This window comes from Mobula hypostoma, chromosome 12, assembly GCF_963921235.1.
Source record: "Mobula hypostoma chromosome 12, sMobHyp1.1, whole genome shotgun sequence".
Lineage (NCBI taxonomy): Eukaryota > Metazoa > Chordata > Chondrichthyes > Myliobatiformes > Myliobatidae > Mobula > Mobula hypostoma.
This window is the reverse complement of record NC_086108.1, coordinates 53836937-53856927: the sequence shown is the minus strand read 5'-3', so window position 1 is coordinate 53856927 and position 19991 is coordinate 53836937. Positions and strand designations below refer to the sequence as shown.

General features: G+C 40.2%; 1 protein-coding gene across 2 annotated transcripts in view; it reads right to left on the bottom strand.

Moving 5' to 3' along the window:
* Nucleotides 1-19991, bottom strand: part of ror1 (receptor tyrosine kinase-like orphan receptor 1) — a 295234-nt gene that overhangs the window by 80032 nt on the left and 195211 nt on the right. For both annotated transcript variants that reach the window (XM_063064125.1, XM_063064126.1), the window contains exon 2: nucleotides 11047-11115. In XM_063064125.1, coding sequence (XP_062920195.1) covers nucleotides 11047-11115 — 69 coding nt within the window. The remainder of the gene's footprint in view (nucleotides 1-11046; nucleotides 11116-19991) is intronic.

Below are 19991 nucleotides of genomic sequence, written 5' to 3'. Positions count from 1 at the left end.
TTTCATCACAGGGCATAGCGCAGACAGCAAACATTTTTTCCTAGTTCTACTGTCTATGTTGAATTAGCTGACCTCAACTAAACCAGTAGACAATATGAGAACTTGCATCATTCAGTTGATTAGAGAAAGGAGTCAAAAGCATCAGTGAAGTCAAATGGCCTTACTCAACTGGGCTCAGTGGTAGCATTTTCACCTCTGACCTATGAGGTCATGGGTTCAAGCTTCCAAAATGGTACCCTATCGTTAGGTGGTGCTTCGGGTGAGGTAGGAAACATGAAGAAAATGATAGTGAAACAATAACTCCTTCTCTTAAAAAGCAAAAATCTTGTTTGAAATATAATCACGTAAACTTGAAAACTTTGGAAAGCGATTCACTGGGATTGAAACAGTTCTCTCCTGTCTTAGCTTGCTCTTGTTTACAAATCTTCTCTCCTCGGACAATTTGGTATGTTGTAGACCTAAACTCTCAAAGTCAATTTCTTTTTAGTATTTCTCATAAAACACATTTAACTGCTAACACCCATTGAGCCATCCTTTAAGTGCTGCAGCTTGTACTTCTCTTGGCAGCATTATCTGCTGATTACTTTGTAAATTCCAAGCACTTTGTTACTCTCTTTCAAGATGAGACAAACCACTGGTAGTTCAACGTGGGAGCTACTAGCATTATATGGTAATGAATCATCAAGGCTGTCTGAAGGTACAGGATATACAAAAGAACTGGCAGCCTCATGGAAGTCAATTAATATTTTGAAACCTTCTAAATATGAGCCCCACACCCCCACCCCACTAATACAGTCTAAATTTTAATGACTCTGATAAGGTATTACTAAAACTGTATTAGGCAACTTCTGTAATCGCCCAGTCTCTTCAAGAAATTGTGCGCTTTAATTATATTTTTAAAACTGCTCAAGGAGTAGCTGAGAAATACAGTTGTTCAAGGTCCAATTCATCGTCCTTTACACAGGCTCAGAAAAATACAAATGAACTGCTGTGTGAAACTGCATCACGAGTCTGTTGAGTTTCAACAGATGGAAATGTCGTGGTCACCAGTAAAATGCTCTATATTGCTATTGTGCTCTGCTTTGATACTTGAGGAGACAGCAATTCCACCACTGACATTTGGGTAATGGCAAATATAGTACACAAAATATCTGCAATACAGGATTACTGGCTAATATCTATCCTTCAGAATAACAAATTCCCTAGAAATGTATCTTATTGCTGACACAAAATACCCTGCAGATGCTGGGGTCAAAGCAACACGCACAACACGCAGGAGGAACTCAGCAGGTCGTGCTGCATCCGTGGAAATGTTGACTGTTTGTTTCCACGGATGCTGCCCGACCTGCTGAGGTCCTCCAGCGTGTTGTGCATGTTATTTTATTGCTGTTTGTGGCACTTTCCATGCTCATTCTCAGAATGCCATTTGATCCTTCACTTGCAGCCGGAGGACAATACCTACAGCACAATACAGGCCCTTCAGCCCACAATGCTGTGCCCAACATGTACTTACTTTAGGAGTTACCTCGGGTTACCCATAGCCCTCTATTTTTCTAAGCTCCATGTACCAGAGGTGGTTTAACACCTCATCTAAAATGTGCCTTCAACCACACATCATTCCTTCAACATGACACCGAAGACTCGCATGCTTTGCATGCCCAGGTTTCTAAAATTGGGTCTAAACACAAACTTCTGAATCAGACGTGACTATGTCAAAGCTGACAATATTATACTGGCTGCGTTTAGATCTTTCTTTCGACCTCTTGGTGCACTGCTTTCGTTGGTGAGAGCCACAAACCCTTCGTCAAGATTTACCAAGTAATACAAAAACAGAAAATGCTGGGAATGCTCAGCAGATTAGACCATATTTGCAGAAAGAGAATAAGAGCCAATATTTCTGTTTCTGATGAAGGGTCAACAACCTGCAATGTTGACCCTAGGCTTCCCAACCTTTTTTATTAGATTCAATTAGATTCAACTTTATTGTCATTGTGCCGAGTACAGATACAAAGCCAATGAAATACATTTAGCATCTGACCAGAAATGCAGAGAATAGTGTTATTTACGAAATAACTGCGAATAAGAAATGTGCTACAGCACACAAATATAGAAGTACTGAGACAGTACAATACGGATGCAATACTGCTTCATGCTGTGATGAGAGGTTCAGCAGTGTCACAGCCTCTGGGAAGAAGCTGTTCCTGTGTCTACTTGTGCGGGAGCGGAGGCTCCTGTAGCACCTACCGGATGGGAGGAGAGTAAAAAGTCCATGGTTAGGGTGAGATGCATCCCTGATAATGCTTTTCGCCCTGCCCAGGCAGCGTTTATAGTGGATGTTCTCAATGGTGGGCAATTGGGTGCTGATAATCCGCTGGGCAGTTTTCACCACACGCTGGAGTGCTTTGCAGTCCAATACGGGAAAATTGCCATACCACACTGAGATGCAGTTGGTGAGTATGCTCTCAATGGTACAGCGGTAAAAGTCCGTCAGTATCATATATTTATGCCATGGACCCCTACCATTAACCAAGGAGGCTGTGGACCCCAGGTTGAATACCCCAGCCTTAGAAGCAACTGGACCTGCTGAATACTTACAGCATTTTCTGTTTTTGGTTTAAAATTTCCATCATCTGCAGTTTTTAAAAATTTTTCATCCAACATATAACACCTGATTAAAAAACTCCTTTGCCACTGTTCCAACATCAGAGAATTAATTTGCCAATATACTGAATCTAACTAATTAATGATATTTATTTATTAAGATGAATCTGAGATCCCCTCACTGCAGACAGAGAATCTTTATAGTGCACAATGGTAATTTTAATTAAAATCATTTAGAAATTCAGCTCTCAATTCCCTCCCTCCAACCACCCCCTGTTACTTTCTGTTGAGAATTAACCCCAGAACAACCATTCTTTGTTTTATACCACAAAGAAATGCTTTACATTTTCCACAGCAACTTTATTCAGAACATAAGCTAATTCTCTGCTGGGTTTGTGTTGGCAGCCATATGCAGTGCTTGCTTCACTTTAAACTTATCTCAGATTCTGCAGGGACTTTGGGCTGTTACAACTTTTTAAATTAAAAAAATAGCTTCTACATTTCAGTTACTCCAGTTACTTAGTTCAGTCACATTTTCCTCCAGCTATTTTCTCTCATGGAGATACCTACTCAGGCGGGGGGACAATTCCATGGGCGTCACCCTTATATGCTTCAAGTAAATATCAGTATTCCCAGTACAACAGTTTTCCCAGTACAGTTGCTAAGCACCAATAAAGATTTAATCCATAAAGGGTATTAAGGGGAAAGGAAAAATACACTATGAATCTTTTATAACCTCAGTTTTCCCAAATGGCTTTATATCCAAGAAAATTCGATTGAAATGTATGAAAAGCAGCACCAATTTTATGTACAAAATGAGCCCACGAACTGTAAAGAGCCAAGACAATATTTTGAAAAGGACATTAAGACTCTGGGGTTGGTCCCTACTCTGCAGCAGGAGATCTTTTGATCTGCGATGTGTAAAAATTAGTTACTGTCGCATGGTTCACAAAGAAAATGTCTGATTGATGTGAGGAAGTTGAAGTACAAAGGCTTAAATGTGGTAGCCTCCATGATCAACTTGACCAATGACCCTACGCATGAAGTTCTGGGTTAGGTACGCACCCTAACTCGTGCCGCACCATTAGTACGGGAGGAAATCAAGCCCATCGTAGCTATGTTTAAAGCTAAGCATTAATGCTAACAGGGCAGTCAGGCTGGCAGACATCAGCGATCTAATATATACAGCGCAAAATCAGTCATTCCTGTTCACCAAACAATCAGTGATAGGACAGTTAGCATGGCAATATATTAATATTGCCTGGGCTAAATAGGGCTTTACCAATGTTACACCCACTCTGTAACATAGACATGGAGACGTCTCAAGTGAGGGGGCCAGGGAATTGATTTATAATTATGACTATTCACTAGTACTGTGTGTACCTCTACCATAGAACATTTTCAATCTTATTAGTACTGGTCGGTTTCAGAGTTCTCCCCATTCTCACACAAGGAGAGCAAAACTGGCAAGATTACCCATCACTGTGTAATGGCATCAGATAATTGTAGTCAAAAAGACCACGTCTCTTATAGCTGGTTGTTAATGCAAAGGATGTATTTCACTGGACATGTGATAAATAAATGAATCTGAATCTCAATCTTCTTCTGTGTTTGTTTTGAATCAATGTGCAGAACATTAGAATGTTTTCTTGAAAGATAACATAGAAACCTACAGCACAATACAGGCCCTTCGGTCCACAATGCTGTGCCAAACATGTACTTACATTAGAAATTACCTAGGGTTACCCATAGCCCTCTATTTTTTTAAGCTCCATGTCCCTATGCAGGAGTCTTTTAAAAGACCCTATTGTATCCGCCTCCACCACCATCGCCGGCAACCCATTCCACTCACTCACCACTCTCTGCGTAAAAAACTTACTCCTGACATCTCCTCTGTACCTACTTCAAGCACCTTAAAACTGTGCCCTCTCGTGTTAGCCATTTCAGCCCTAGGGAAAAAGCCTCCGACTATCCACACGATCAATGACTCTCATCATCTTATACACCTCTATCAGGTCATCTCTCATCCTCCATTTCTCTAAGGAGAAAAGGCCGAGTTCCTGCAAGCCTTATAATCTCCTAGATCTCTATCATGACCTGGTTTTTTGAACTTTTTGTAAGCTCTTCTTTCCTTCTTGACTAAATTTACAACAGCCTTTGTACACCACGGCTCCTGTACCCTACCATCCTTCCCCTGTCTCATTGGAATGTTCCTATGCAGAACTCCACACAAATATCCTCTGAACATTTACCACATTTCTGCTGTACATTCCCCTGAGAACATCTGTTCCAAATATATGCTTCCAAGTTCCTGCCTGATAGCTTCATATTTCCCTTACTCCAATTAAACACTTTCCTAACTTGTCTGTTTCTATCCCTCTCCAATGCTATGGAAAAGGAGATAGAATTGTGATCACTATCTCCAAAATGCTCTCCCACTGAGAGATCTGAAACCTGACCAGGTTCATTTCCCAATACCAGATCAAGTACAGCCTCTCCTCTTGTAGGTTATCTGCATATTGTGTCAGGAAACCTTCCTGAACACACCTAAAAAACTCCACCCCACCCCACCTAAACCCCTTGCTCTAGGGAGATGACAATCAATATTTGGGAAATTAAAATCTCCCACCACAACCACCCTGTTATTATTACACCTTTCCAGAATCTGACTCCCCATCTGCTCCTCGATGTCCCTGTTACTATTGGGTGGTCTGTAAAAAACACCCAGTAGAGTTATTGACCCCTCCCTGTTCCTAACTTTCACCCACAGAGACGCAGTAGACACTTCCTCCATGACTTCCTCCTTTTCTGCAGCCATGACACTATCTCTGATCAGCAGTGCCACACCCCCACCTCTTTCGCCTCACTCCTTGTCCTTTCTGAAATATCTAAGATCTGGCACTCTAAGTAACCATTCCTGCCCCTGAGCCATTCAAGTCTCTGTATTGGCCACAACATCATAGCTCCAAGTACTGATCCACGCTCTAAGCTCATCCGCTTTGTTCATAATACTCCTTGCATTAAAATAGACGCATCTCAAACCATCGGTCTGAGCGCATCCCTTCTCTATCACCTGCCTATCCTCCCTCTCACACTGCCTACAAGCTTTCTCTATTTGTGTGCCAACCACCCCTTCCTCTATCTCTTCAGTACAGTTCCCATCCCTCCCCCCCAGCAATTCTAGTTTAAACAAGTTTATATTGTAAGCCACCTAGCCACACAGACCCAGGGAAGTTCCAAATATAATCTATACATTTATTGGCTCACAATCTGATCTCAATCAAATGATATACTACAGTTAGTCTCAGCATATTTGGCTGGAGAGGGGAATAAACAAACCAGGGCAAACTAATGTTTTTGTACAAGAATGGGATGGGGAAAATGGTGAAAAGCATAGTTGCAAACAAGTAAATCTACTCAGGAAGATACAAATCAACAGATAATTATTTTCCAGTGATTTCCTAGATTTCCAAATATTAAAGTGGAAGCCTGGAAACGCTGGTGGTTTGTATCATGTTGTTTAGGTAGTATGAATGTGATTCGACACTTACTGGCTGACCTCAGGATAACTAAGCCTGATCTGTGTGCTGCTAAAAATCCTCAATGAACATTTCTGTGATGCAGTCATTGCAAACCGTTAGTGAAGAAGTACATTTCTAATAAAAACTTCCAAGCACGTTATAAGATATGCACATCCTTCTTCTAATTCTGGAAAGGCGCAAGTACAGATCTTCGGCCAAGTTTTCTAATCTATATCTAGTGGATACAGAATTACAATACTACACTAGATACAAAGAAATCAAAGCAGAATTATTGTCAACATATTTTATTTGGGATCAACACCATACAACCTTCCACATTTGCAATGTTATACAGAATCCCTCATAACAATGTAAACTCCAATTTTTGGAATGAAAAATAACATCAAAAAATAACGTCAAACAACCAAAAAGCATCAACATATGTTACATAGCATTGTCCTTTTGCAATTAGATAATCACAATTCTTACAACTTTCTGTGGGCAGAACCATGAAGAATCTGATGGCATGTAACTATTAATTTCAATAAATGATAAGTATAATGCACATTTCCTATCTATCACATTCAACTTATATCCCACTGCAAAGAAAAGTTGAAATCAATATAAGCTCTCCCAGAACACAAATACCCATAGTTTCAAACGTAGGGATTTAATCTTTATCCTGATTGCAACGTTTATATTTTTGGCATTTGTCCAATCTAATTCCACAAGTAAAGTGGGATCTCTACTTAAAGTCATGCAGTCTTGTAAGTTAATAACAGTGCTTCAAAAAATTTGCTTTTTTGCACCAAAAATCTGGAATACTCTGCTGACTGAGATACAGGAACTGAGATACACAGTGGAACGTTTCAAAACACTGCTAAAAACCTACTTTTTAAAATTTGGCTTATTTACAGGATTACTTAATGCCTGTTGATGCTGATTACATTTATATAATTTGGTATATTCAATTACATTTTATTCCATACAATGTCTTTATTGATGTTTTTTAATTTTGTCTAGTATCTTTATGATTACATTGATTTATCATTACAATCTATTTACAGCGAGCGTTGGAAAAAAACTACAATTGAGCATGTGCTAGTCCATAACACATCTTAATGTATGAAAGATGCTATACAAAATAAAGTTATTATTAAGAAGTATATGTTGCATAGCAATAAACCAAAAACTGAAAGGAAATAGGAAATAGTTGGTCAGGACATAAACTTAAATGAACTTACTAAGAACATATGAAAACAACAAGCAGTCTGCAAATCTAACAAATAAAATTGGGCAGTTGTAATCACAGGTTTGGCTTTATAAAAAAAAATCTGTCTTCAACTCCTCTATAAACAATGGAAATTCACCATGTACTGTAACAAAGTTCAAATTTGGAAGGAACCTCAACAAAAATACCTCAACTTAAATATAGTAATACAGTATAGAAGTTTCAGTACAGTTGCAGGGATACTTTAAAGAAAGGAAGGTAGAAGTAAGTGTAGATTTTTTAGAATGCACAGATGCCCAGGTTTAAGTGTGAATAAAAGGCGGGGGAATTATTCATCACCTCAAGTTATAATTAGCTCGTTTTGTTCTTGTTATAGATTGGTTTTATAATACTTAGCAACATTTGGAAGACGGATAATATTTCCAGTCTGCAAATATGGTATGCAACAATGTAATTTTTATTAGTCATAATGGACATAGGAATTTAAGATGGAAAATATTGCCACAGAAAGCACATACATATGTATGATTTTTTAAAAAAAGTATGTTGTGGATGTAACTGAGTGGAGCTGATTTTCCATTTAGACTTCTCAGTCTCTCTTCGGTAAATTAAATTGGTAAATTGTTTTCACATGTACAGTTGAAAAGCTTTGCTTTGCATGCCACCATACAGATCACTTCATCACATCATGCACTGAGGTAGCACAAGGGAAAACAATCAGAGAATGTCAGATAAAGTATTACAGTTTAGGACGGTGATGAATACTGGTAGCTCGGGTTGAGGCTTCTTACGTTCCGGTGTTTGCTGAGTTTGGCTGTTAGCTTGCAGACGTTTCATCACCAGTCGCAATGTCACCTTGACGGGCAATGAAGCGTCTGCAAGCTGATTGCCAAACCCAACGAACACTGCAACATCAAAGTGTTAGCGGTTACATAGAAAGTGTAGAGCAGGAAGGCAAGAAGGCGCAAGACCATAACGAGGTACATTGTGAAGTTACGAATCCATCTTATCATGATAGATGACTATTCAATATTCCGACAACAGGAAAATAGAAGCTGTCGTTGAGCCTGGTGGTACCTTCTTTCAGACTTTAGTATCCGCTGCTTGAAGAGAGAATGTCTAGATTAGGTGGGGTTTTTACTCATGTTGGTTGCTTTACCACTGCAGCAAAAAGGATAGACCATAAAGTCCATGGAGGCGAGGCTGGTTTCTGTAATATGTCCACAGCTCTCCGCAGTTTCTTGCAGTCGGATAGAGCAGTTGCTATGCCAAACCATGATGCACCTCAGTACCATTGATGTAAACAGAAGCACGTGCCCCACCCCCTTCCTGAAGTCAATGACCAATTTTTTGCTGACATTGAGGAAAAGGTTGTTGTCATGACACCTTATCACTAGGTTTTCAATCTCTTTCCTATACTCTGACTCATTAATTGAGATACAGCCCACCACAGTGGTGCCATCTGCAAACTTGTTGATGGAGTAAAAGCAGACACTGGCCACATTGCTGTGAGTATTTAGCAAGTAATTAGGGGGCTAGGGTCACAGCCCTGTGGGGTACCAGCACTGAGAATAATCATGGTAGAGATACTGCTGCCTATCCTTACTGATTCCTGGAGATGCATTACAAGAAGAACATTTCGGTAACTTAAAGCATTTGAAATTCTAGGAGAAATGGTTTATGTTGCAGCAACAATTGTAGAAATAGTCACTTCCCATTTGAAGATATCACCCACAGATTTCCTTTGAGTAGAAATGTACATCCATCCACTGTCCAGAAATGAAGATACAATGGAGATACACAGGTAACCAATTTAATGAATTCCTCTTCTGTTTCAAGTATCCTTTCCCAAAGTTGAAGTCTCATGAAGGACTTTTAATGGGTATTGCCTTTATATGGACTGTCACTGGGTTATTCCTCAGTTGAAAGTGCTAAAGCTAATTTCAATTTGGCTCACTCTATGATCGCCACACATATATTTTCAGGAAGTATTACCATAAGGTCTCCTCCCAAGTTTCCCTCACAGTGCCTGCAGTTTAGAAAGGAACTGGAGAATCTTTGCCTGTCAGAGACTAGCTTGCTCACCACAGACCATGCCCTGGACCTGGAAACACCTTGCTTTATACATTCAAAAGCAGACCAACTGCTGCATTCACTCACTGAGCTTTTGACACAACTTTGCAATTATTATTATTGAGAACAGCTAGAAGAAGTAGACTTAAGAATTTTTAAAAAAATCTATTTAGAGATACAGCACCATAACAAGCCCTTCCAGCCCACAAGCCAGTGCCGGCCAATTACACTCATGAGATCAATTAACCTAGTAACCCATTCGGCTTTGGATTGTGGGAGGAAACTGAAGCACCCAGAGGAAACCCACGCAGTCACAGGAAGAACATACAAGAGAGCGGGAGGAATTGAACCCAGGTCACTGCTGCTGTAATTGTGTTAAACTAACCATAAGTTTATCAATACCCTGATATTAGTTTCCATTGGGTGTAAGAGAGGCAGAAAATCTCTCACTGCTTTCCTCTTGAAGTTTATTAATTTGCTAGCTATAACTTTGCAATTGCCTGCAGCAACTTTATCTCTGAATAAAACTTGGTATAAGAAGCTCTTTCACACCCTCAAAGTCACAAGCAAAATTCCTGAGGCATGAATAGTAATCATCTAGAATAGCTTTGAATGTACTTGACCGGTTTAACCCCAAACAGACCCCCTTCAATAGTTTTCATTTAACTCAATCAGAATAATCTTCTATTCCTTTTGCCCTTCACAATACTGTATGTACCAAGGCTTCCCGGAAATTAATCTATGCTTCTTGCCTCAATCATTCCTCAAGATTGCAAATCCCATATTCTAACCACCCAGAGCTAAAGATGATTCTTCTGAATTCGCTTTGGGATTTATTACTGTCTGATATTAATGACATTTCGTTTTGGACTTCACCACAAGCAGAAACATATGCGTGGCTATCATAACAAACTCTTTCATAATTTTAGAAACCACAATATGCTTAGTCTTCTCCCTCTAAAGAGCCTCAGTCTGTTTAAACTTCCAATTAGAATAGCCACAAAAACAGCAGGAAGAATAATGGTTGTTTGTAACAGTGGGGATTGGTGACTTTTGAGGAAGACCACATTGAATAAACTGGGAAAAGCTTCAATCAAGAGGTGGAAGCAGTAGTAAGCTTTTCTGTTTCTCTTAATGAAAGGAAGGGAGAGATAAATGAGAGTTCCAGAAAACCATACCTTATGAGATGTGCAGTTATTTCATAAAATGTTATGTTTTTGAGTAAAGATTGCTTAATTTGAAACCATGTGATTTCACTGGAGTGTCAGCTACAGAGCCCTCTAACTACCACAGGATGACCTCATCAAAGCTCAAGGACTTCGAGAGATCATTGAAACACACATCCTGTTTGAATTACAGTATCATTTTGGTGTCCCAATGTCTCAAGCGAGGCCTCAGCAAAACAAATACTCAGTAAAATCACTTGCAGATGTAGAACAAATATTTCATTTTTCCAGAGTGTCTTCCAGTTCGAGTTTGAGAATACTAATAGTGTCAATGCAGTTGTATGTACAGTATGGCAGATGTGTTGGAATTTTTTGCAGGGAGGAGATTGTGGATGGATGGTGGGCGTACCTTTCTGTTTTGCACTGAGCCTTATGATAATAAAGAATTGCTTACCTGAATCACTGGAACTGTTCCATGCTGGGGTGGATTGCTGCAACTGAGTATCATCTGGTAAATCTGTTCCTGGAGGAAACCAAAAGGAAATACTTATTAATGTCTATAATATTAACCCTGAACATGAGTCAAACATACTTCATATCCTTACAAGGAAATATAAAACCTCTCTTGCTTAACTTATAAATGCCACAGGTTTTTCACTACTGATGTTTATTTTGTAAGTGTGCATTGCTTGAGGTAACATAAGTAACAAGAGGTTTTATTCTTTGCAGTCACTGTCAGTATCGAGCATTCCCCTGCTCCTTCCATTGCCCTCCAAAAATATGCCTTGGCCCAGGTTCAGAGGAACAGCCACTCCACCAAAGTAAATTCACATTTCCACACCAGACATTCCCTTGGCAGTTCAGAGCAAGATTGTCATTCACTGCTAAATTAGCTTCATCACTCACTGGTCCTGGAAAATGGGTTGAAATTACCTAAATACAGGAAAGCATCTAGTCTCAGCAGGGCCTGGGCCGCAAAGAGAGTGCAATCCAGTTGCCAATAAAAAAATATTGTGGTTAAACATAGAAATAAACCCCGAGTGAATTGTCATTATATCATAAAGGCTGTTAGTAGCAAAACAATGGGCAAGGGATGAAAAGTAAAGATTTGTAAGTTTAACAGGACCAGATGTACTTCTGTCTTTGCGTTGTCATGGATCGAAGTTGCCACATGGTTGATAGAGGGGCTATCTACTAATGTCAGAGCTGGCACGTTCTAGCATGAAGCTGAGATCTGGAGAATTCAGCATTTTAGCAAAGATCCCTACAGGATCGGTAGACAGGGAAATCACCATGCAGACAACTAGTTTATCTATGATCTGGTAAGTATAGCTTATAAGTTCTGGTAGTTATAAGAGTATCAGTTGGTAGGCTGTTGGAAGATATGTGCCCCTCACTCCCAACTATTTATAGCTAAATGCATCTTAATTCCAGTTTAGAGGAAAGGGCCTCACTCATTTCTTCCCTACCCTAATCTGGTAAGATGTAAATTGCAGCAAGTTAGAATAAGTTGCTGGAGCCTCTCTAAAATGCAGAACAAGTCCTGAAGATGCAATTGTGATTTGATCTGTCACTTTAAATTGAAATCTGAATGAGGGAGCAGTGAAGGCACTCTCACCAAAAATAGTCATAGTCACACTTTATTGATCCGGGGGAAATTGGTTTTCATTACAGTTGCACCATAAATAATTAAATAGTAATAATAAAACCATAATAGTTAAATAGTAATATGTAGATTATGCCAGGAAATAAGTCCAGGACCAGCCTATTGGCTCAGGGTGTCTGACCCTCCAAGGGAGGAGTTGTAAAGTTTGATGGCCACAGGCAGGAATGACTTCCTATGACGCTCTGTGTTGCATCTCGGTGGAATGAGTCTCTGGCTGAATGTACTCCTGTGCACAACCAGTACATTATGTAGTGGATGGGAGACATTGTCCAAGATGGCATGCAACTTGGACAGCATCCTCTTTTCAGACACCACTGTCAGAGAGTCCAGTTCCATCCCCACAACATCACTGGCCTTACGAATGAGTTTGTTGATTCTGTTGTTGTCTGCTACCCTCAGCCTGCTGCCCCAGCACACAACAGCAAACATGATAGCACTTCCTCGGCATCGTCCGGCAGATGTTAAAGGACCTCAGTCTCCTCAGGAAATAGAGATGGCTCTGACCCTTCTTGTAGACAGCCTTAGTGTTCTTTGACAGTCCAGTTTATTGTCAATTCGTATCCCCAGGTATTTGTAATCCTCCACCATGTCCACACTGACCCCCCCGGATGGAAACAGGGGGCGCCGGTACCTTAGCCCTCCTCAGGTCTACGACAAGCTCCTTAGTCTTTTTCACATTAAACTGCAGATAATTCTGCTCACACCATGTGACAAAGTTTCCTACCGTAGCCCTGTACTCAGCCTCATCTCCCTTGCTGATGCATCCAACTATGGCAGTCATCAGAAAACTTCTGAAGATGACAAGACTCTGTACAGTAGTTGAAGTCCAAGGTGAAGAGAAAGGGAGACAAGACAGTCCCCTGTGGAGCCCCAGTGCTGCTGATCACTCTGTCGGACACACAGTGTTGCAAGCACATGTACTGTGGTCTGCCAGAGTTGGAAAAATGTGTTGGAAATAATCACAAGAGCCTGAAGTGGCTGAGCACACAAAGTTTTACATTTTTTTAATTTCCTTTTGGATCTGAAAACAAGAATTCCATTTTATCTGTCAATGCTTCTATTTGCACCAGAAAATCTTTAATATTTAAAAACATCATACAATACAAATGATATTGCTTTTGTTGTGTTCTCTATGGTGAAACTAACACCAAAGCAACTGACTCTGACTGAATTTCTGCCGGATTTAGTTGAGAAAATCTGTTTACAAAACCGGCTTCTTTTTTTCCTGCTTCAGTTACATGACCAGGCCACTTGCACTGACTTCCAGAAGCTAAATGAAGCCCATAGTCTTAACTGGGCTATCAGCTGGGCAAGCAGAGATTATTTTTTAAACAAGAGATTAAAGGAGAGAGGCTTGAAAGCATATTTACTCATGCTGGTCTCATGAACTACTTGGCTGCTGCTGAGGTGTGGATCAGGATTTGAGAGTTAGACCATTGTTCTCAACTCATTCAGAAATTAATAGCACAGCACTTTGAAAAGAGGAAATATGGTACCATTTCCAGCTGAACTACAATCTCTAAGGAGATCAGTGGTCTCAGGAGACACCACTTACTGCCAGCAACTGGTTGCTGTGGAACCTAGTGAAAGCTAAACATGAGGTTTCACTTGATGAATAGAAGATAGCTTAAATGAAGAAAAATTAAAATATCCATAATATATTTGAAGAGCAATTTTGACATTCTTTATTCCTATCTTTACATTCCCCATTTCGGTGATGAGAAGGTCTTGACCAAGACTAATGTCCAAAGGTTTGTAAATATACACCAATGTGATATTACACTTTAATTAATGAAGGTACTCATCACTATTTGGGGATTATGTTCCTATCCAGACCAAATTTCAATCCACAGCTCATTTCTAGAAAGACCAATTCTCATATTAATTAGCCAGGGTGAACAGGAAAAACAGAAATGCTTTGTAAAACAAGGGTTTTGGCCTGAAACATCGACTATACTCTTTTCCATAGATGCTGTCTAGCCTGCTGACTTCCTTCAGCATTATGTGTGCGTTGCTTAGATTTCCAGCATCTGCAGATTTTCTCTTGTTTGTGGAAATCTGCAGATGCTGGAAATCCAATGTAACACGCATACAAAATGCTGGAGGAACTCAACCGGCCAGGGAGCTTCTATGGAAAAGAGTAAACAGTCAATGTTTCAGATCTTCCAAGTCGTTATGAAGGGTCCTGGCCCAAAACATCCGACTGTTTACTCTTTTCCAAGGATGCTTCCATTCACCATTGGGTGCCACAGTAGTGTAGCGGTTAGCACAACACTATTACCATTCGGGGCATTCCGGAGTTTGGAGTTCAATTCCGCTGTACATCCTCCCCATGGAATGTGTGGATTTTCTCCGGGTGCTCCGATTTCCTTCCATAGTTCAAAAACATACAGGGAGGTCAACTGGTCATTGTAAATTGTCCTGTTAGGGTTAGGGTTAATTGGGGTTGTGGGATTGCTAGAGTGGCATGGCTCAGAAGGTCAAAGGGCCGACTCCATGCTGCATCACTAAATGAATTAAATAAATCAATCAATCCAGTGAAATTACAAAGCAGCATTAGAGAAAAAAATCTGTTACACTTACAAATTGCCCTGGGATTTGCAGCTTATTGGATTGCCTGCTTGAGTTTGCATTTAATTGGAGTACAGAGAAATACTGTAACATGATAAATAGCCAATTTTATTCTCAAATCAGATTGAATCCAATGATAGTGGCTCACCAAGTCAAACTGATGAGATTACTCTGCTATCACTGTCTGCTGAAGTGCAAAACTGAGTGATGATGGATTTTCAGAAAATTACCTTCTTCAGCAATTATTACTGTTGAGTTCGACAGAAGAGAAAATAATTGTTGGAGTCACTCAGATTAGCCCCTATGCCCAAAACACCAGGGTGGATTTTCACCTTGTAGAGTTAACATTTCCGGCCAAAGATGCTTTGTCAGAACTTGGTAAGTGAAGAACCAAGTTTGTTCTATGTTGCAGGGAGAATGGGAGAGAAACGGCCAAGCTAGAGGGAATTTCAGAAAGATACATACTCCACTCACACCCACCATCCCTCAATAGAATATCAACTTGTTTTCTCTCTTTGTCTCCATTCCAACAATGGATTTCAGACCTGCAATGTTAACTCTGTTTTGTTTTTCAAATTTGCTGCTTGATCTGCCGAGGATTTTCTGTGTTTTTTTAATGCAGAGATAAGGAGGATGCTTGGACTGGACTACCAGGGGTAATGGTGGAATCAGATAGAATAGTCATGTATAAGAGTCTTTTAGATAGGTACAAAAATATGCAGGGAGTGGATGGTGGGGCGGGAATATCAATTACGTGAAGGCAGAAGAGACCTAGTTTAATTTGGCATCACGTTCAGCACATAAATCAGGGGTTGAAGGGTCTTTTCATGTGCTGCACTGTGCAAGCTTCACTGGTTCCCAAGAAAAATCTCCAGCTGCACACTCTCTGCTTATTGAGTCCCTGTTTGTTCTTCTAGCTAGATGCACTTTGTTTTGATTACCCCTCCTTTTAAGCGGCACTCTTACAAGAAACAAGTATGATGCCAGAAGATTTTGAAGAGTTCAGAACTTTCACTGCAACTGCAAACACTTAGAAATTGCCTAATTAGTGAAAAAGCAAACATTGGGTGGTTTGCCTGAGAGCAAGTTGCTAATGCTTTTAAATATAATTGGAAATGACCATGTCACAATCTGTTGCAATGGTTGAGGTTGAGAACAGGATACGAAGAGCACTATGGGCAGTGACCAAAATAGTAGTCGAGTAATAACTCTGTCATTTAAGCTGACTTGCATTTATTAATGAGGGCCCCGTGGGTACAGGAGGATACTCTGGCTGCCAAAAGCAAGGCAAACCCAAGAATCAGACTAAGGGGAACCCAAGTGTTAAATTCATAAATTTAATTCAATGTACTATATTGATTCTGCTGTTTCCCTCTCAAAGTGTACATGGCTGGCAGAGAAACAAAGTCAAAATTATTATGTCTGCGTTTATTAACATTAGACAAAGTGAATGCATCATCCGAAATTCATGTTATTTTCAGAGGGAAATGAATTACGATGTAATTTTCAGAAATAATATTTTTCATTCTTTTTTGTTTGCCTTGTGTTTAAGATTGTGTGATTTGGAATGTGACTTGATGAGTTCTCTTTAAGGATTACTGAGCGTTGGATGGATCAGTACATTTTTCTGCCACCACACACAGGGTGCATGGTTCCACACAGAATGCCAAGATTACCAGCATCTCAACCAATCCTGACATAATCCACAACAAGCTGTGCAAACATAGGAATACTGCAGTTAAATACTCACTCCCCTATCCTTGCCTCACTTCCACATGTGCACAATTTCAGTAAGGATTACTGGATGACAATCAAGAAGGAATCTCACTTGATTTTTCCTTGATATGCCAAGTCTAAATACTGTACGTTGTTATTTCATCTGAGATAAGTTTAACTTTCTACATAGTAGGTATCAAACTGGGAACTTTGCAGTTGGTTCTCAACCAGTATCACAGCGTGTTACCAAATCTTTGTGAGGGGGGGGTTAGATTGGGTATTCCCTTTGGCAATTGTGTATTATACGGGACCGTTTCTGATGCCTGAGGTAAAGGTGTCCTACTCCTATGTAAATCATCCAACACAGAAGGCTATTCATGCAGGTAATGATACTGAGAACAAAGAAATAAATTAGTGACACAGAGAACCTAAGAGACAACAGAAAAAAATCCATTTAGACATTATACAGTAACCAACAGAATGTACAGAATGGAGAAAGATAAATGCAAAATTTGTTTTATTAGGCTGCTCTGAACTGCCTGCAGCACGAGAAAATTTTTTTTAAATTATAGATTATGAGAACACTCAGTCCTCGTTTATTGTCATTTAGAAATGCATGCATTAAGAAATGATACAATGTTCCTCCAGAGTGATATCACAAAAAAAGGACAAACCAAAGACTAACACAGGAATTCTGCAGATGCTAGGAATTCTGCAGATGCTGGAAATTCAAGCAACACACATCAAAGTTGCTGGTGAATGCAGCAGGCCAGGCAGCATCTCTCGGAAGAGGTACAGTCGACGTTTCAGGCTGAAACGTCGACTGTACCTCTTCTTAGAGATGCTGCGTTCACCAGCAACTTTGATGTGTGTTGGTTAACCAAAGACTAACACTGACAAAACCACATAATTATAACATATAGTTACAACAGTGCAAAGCAATACCATAATTTGATAAAGAGCAGACCATGGGCACGGTAAAAAAAAATCTCAAAGTCCTGATCAACTCCCGATAGTCTCAGATAGCAGGCGGCAAAAGGGAGAAACTCTCCCTGCCATAAACCTCCAGGCACCAACAACTGCCGATGCATTGGAAGCACCCAACTATAGCCGACTCTGAGTCCGTCTGAAAACTTTGAGCCTCCGACCAGCCGTCCGATACAGCCTCCCGAGCGCCATCCTCTGCCAAGCGCCTTCGACCCTGCCCCAGTTACCGAAACAAGCAAAGCCGAGGATTCGGACCCTTCTGCTCCGGAGATTCCAGTCCACACAGTAGCAGCGGCAGCGAAGCGGGCATTTCAGAAGTTTCTCCAGATGTTCCTCCGTGCTCTCTCACGTCTGTCTCCATCAAATCAGAATTGTGCACAGCATCCTACTTGACAGATAACAGACATCACCGGAGTGGCCGCGCGCACTGCGTCGCATCGCCATCTTCTCCTCCTCCTCCTTTTGATTACAAGTCACCTCTGCCCATTCAGTTCTGTTGATGATGTACAATGGCATGCAAAAGTTTGGGCACCCCTGGCCAAAATTTCTGTTACTGTGAATAGCTAAGCGAGTAAAAGATGACCTGATTTCCAAAAGGCATAAAGTTAAAGATGACACATTCCTTTAATATTTTAAGATTACTTTTTTATTTCCATCTTTTACAGTTTCAAAATAACAAAAAAGGAGAAGGTCTCAAAGCAAAAGTTTGGCCACTCTGCATGGTCAGTACTTAGTAACACCCCCTTTGGCAAGTAACACAGCTTGTAAACACTTTTTGTAGCCAGCGAAGAGTCTTTCAATTCTTGTTTGGGGGATTTTCGCCCATTCTTCCTTGCAAAAGGCTTCCAGTTCTGGGAGATTCTTGGGGCATCTTGCATGCACTGCTCTTTTGAAGTTTATCCACAGATTTTCGATGATGTTTAGGTTGGGGGACTGTGAGGGTCATGGCAAAACCTTCAGCTTGTGCCTCTTGAGGTAGTCCATTGTGGATTTTGGGGTGCGTTTAGGATCATTATCCTGTTGTAGAAGCCATATTTTCATCTTCAGCTTTTTTTTTTACAGACAGTATGATGTTTGCTTCCAGAATTTGCTGGTATTTAATTGAATTCATTCTTCCCTCTACCAGTGAAATGTTCCCCGTGCCACTGGCTGCAACACAAGCCCAAAGCATGATTGATCCACCCCCGTGCTTAACAGTTGGAGAGGTGTTCTTTTCATGAAATTCTGCACCCTTTTTTCTCCAAACATACCTTTGCTCATTGCGGCCAGAAAGTTCTATTTTAACTTCATCAGTCCACAGGACTTGTTTCCAAAATGCACCAGGCTTGCTTAGATATTCCTTTGCAAACTTCTGACATTGAATTTTGTGGTGAGGATACAGGAAAGGTTTTCTTCTAATGACTTTTCCATGAAGGTCATATTTGTGCAAGTGTTGCTGCACAGTAGAACAGTGCGCCACCACTCCAGAGTCTGCTAAATCTTCCTGAAGGTCTTTTGCAGTCAAACAGGGGTTTTGATTTGCCTTTCTAGCAAAACTACAAGCAGTTCTCTTGGAAAGGTTTTTTGGTCTTCCAGACCTCAACTTGACCTCCACCGTTCCTGTTAACTGTCATTTCTTAATTACATTACGAACTGAGGAAACGGCTACCTGAAAACACTTTGTTATCTTCTTATAGCCTTCTCCTGCTTTGTGGGCATCATTTATTTTAATTTTCAGAGTGCTTGGCCGCTGCTTAGAGGAGCCCATGGCTGCTGATTGTTGGGACAAGGTTTGAGGAGTCAGGGTATTCATAAAGCTTTGAAATTTGCATCACTTGGCCTTTCCAAACGATGACTGTGAACAAGCCATAGCTCTAACAAGCTAATTAAAGTCTGAGACCTTGGTAAAAGTTGTCTGAGAGCTCAAGTCTCTTGGGGTGTCCGAACTCTTGCATGGTGCTCCTTTCTTTTTTTCACTCTAAAATTGTACAAAACAAAAATAATACAGTAATCTTGCTTAAAATGTTGAAAAGGTTGATTCATCTTTAATTTTATGACTTTTGGAGATCAGTTCATCTTCTACTCACTTAACTACTCACAGTAACAGAAATTTTGACCAGGGATGCCCAAACATTTGTATGCCACCGTAAATGCAGGTTGTCAACAGGGCAATAAAACGTTAGTAAATGATCCTCTCCATTGGTAAGTGCAATGCAATTCTGTTGTATCAGATTCAACAGAGCGGAATCTGACAACATTTAATTACATATTGTAGACTAATTTCAAGAATTGTGTTAAATGGAAAACATGGTTTACTTTCACTATGGTACAATTATCTAACAAAGAAAACCACTCCATTTAAACATACAAGTAGAAGAAACACCCCAAGTGTAAAGGGCAAATAAATGAATATTGATATGGAGAGATCTAATAAAATAGTCACCTATGTGCTTTATAAACAAAAGCTCAAACATCCTGAT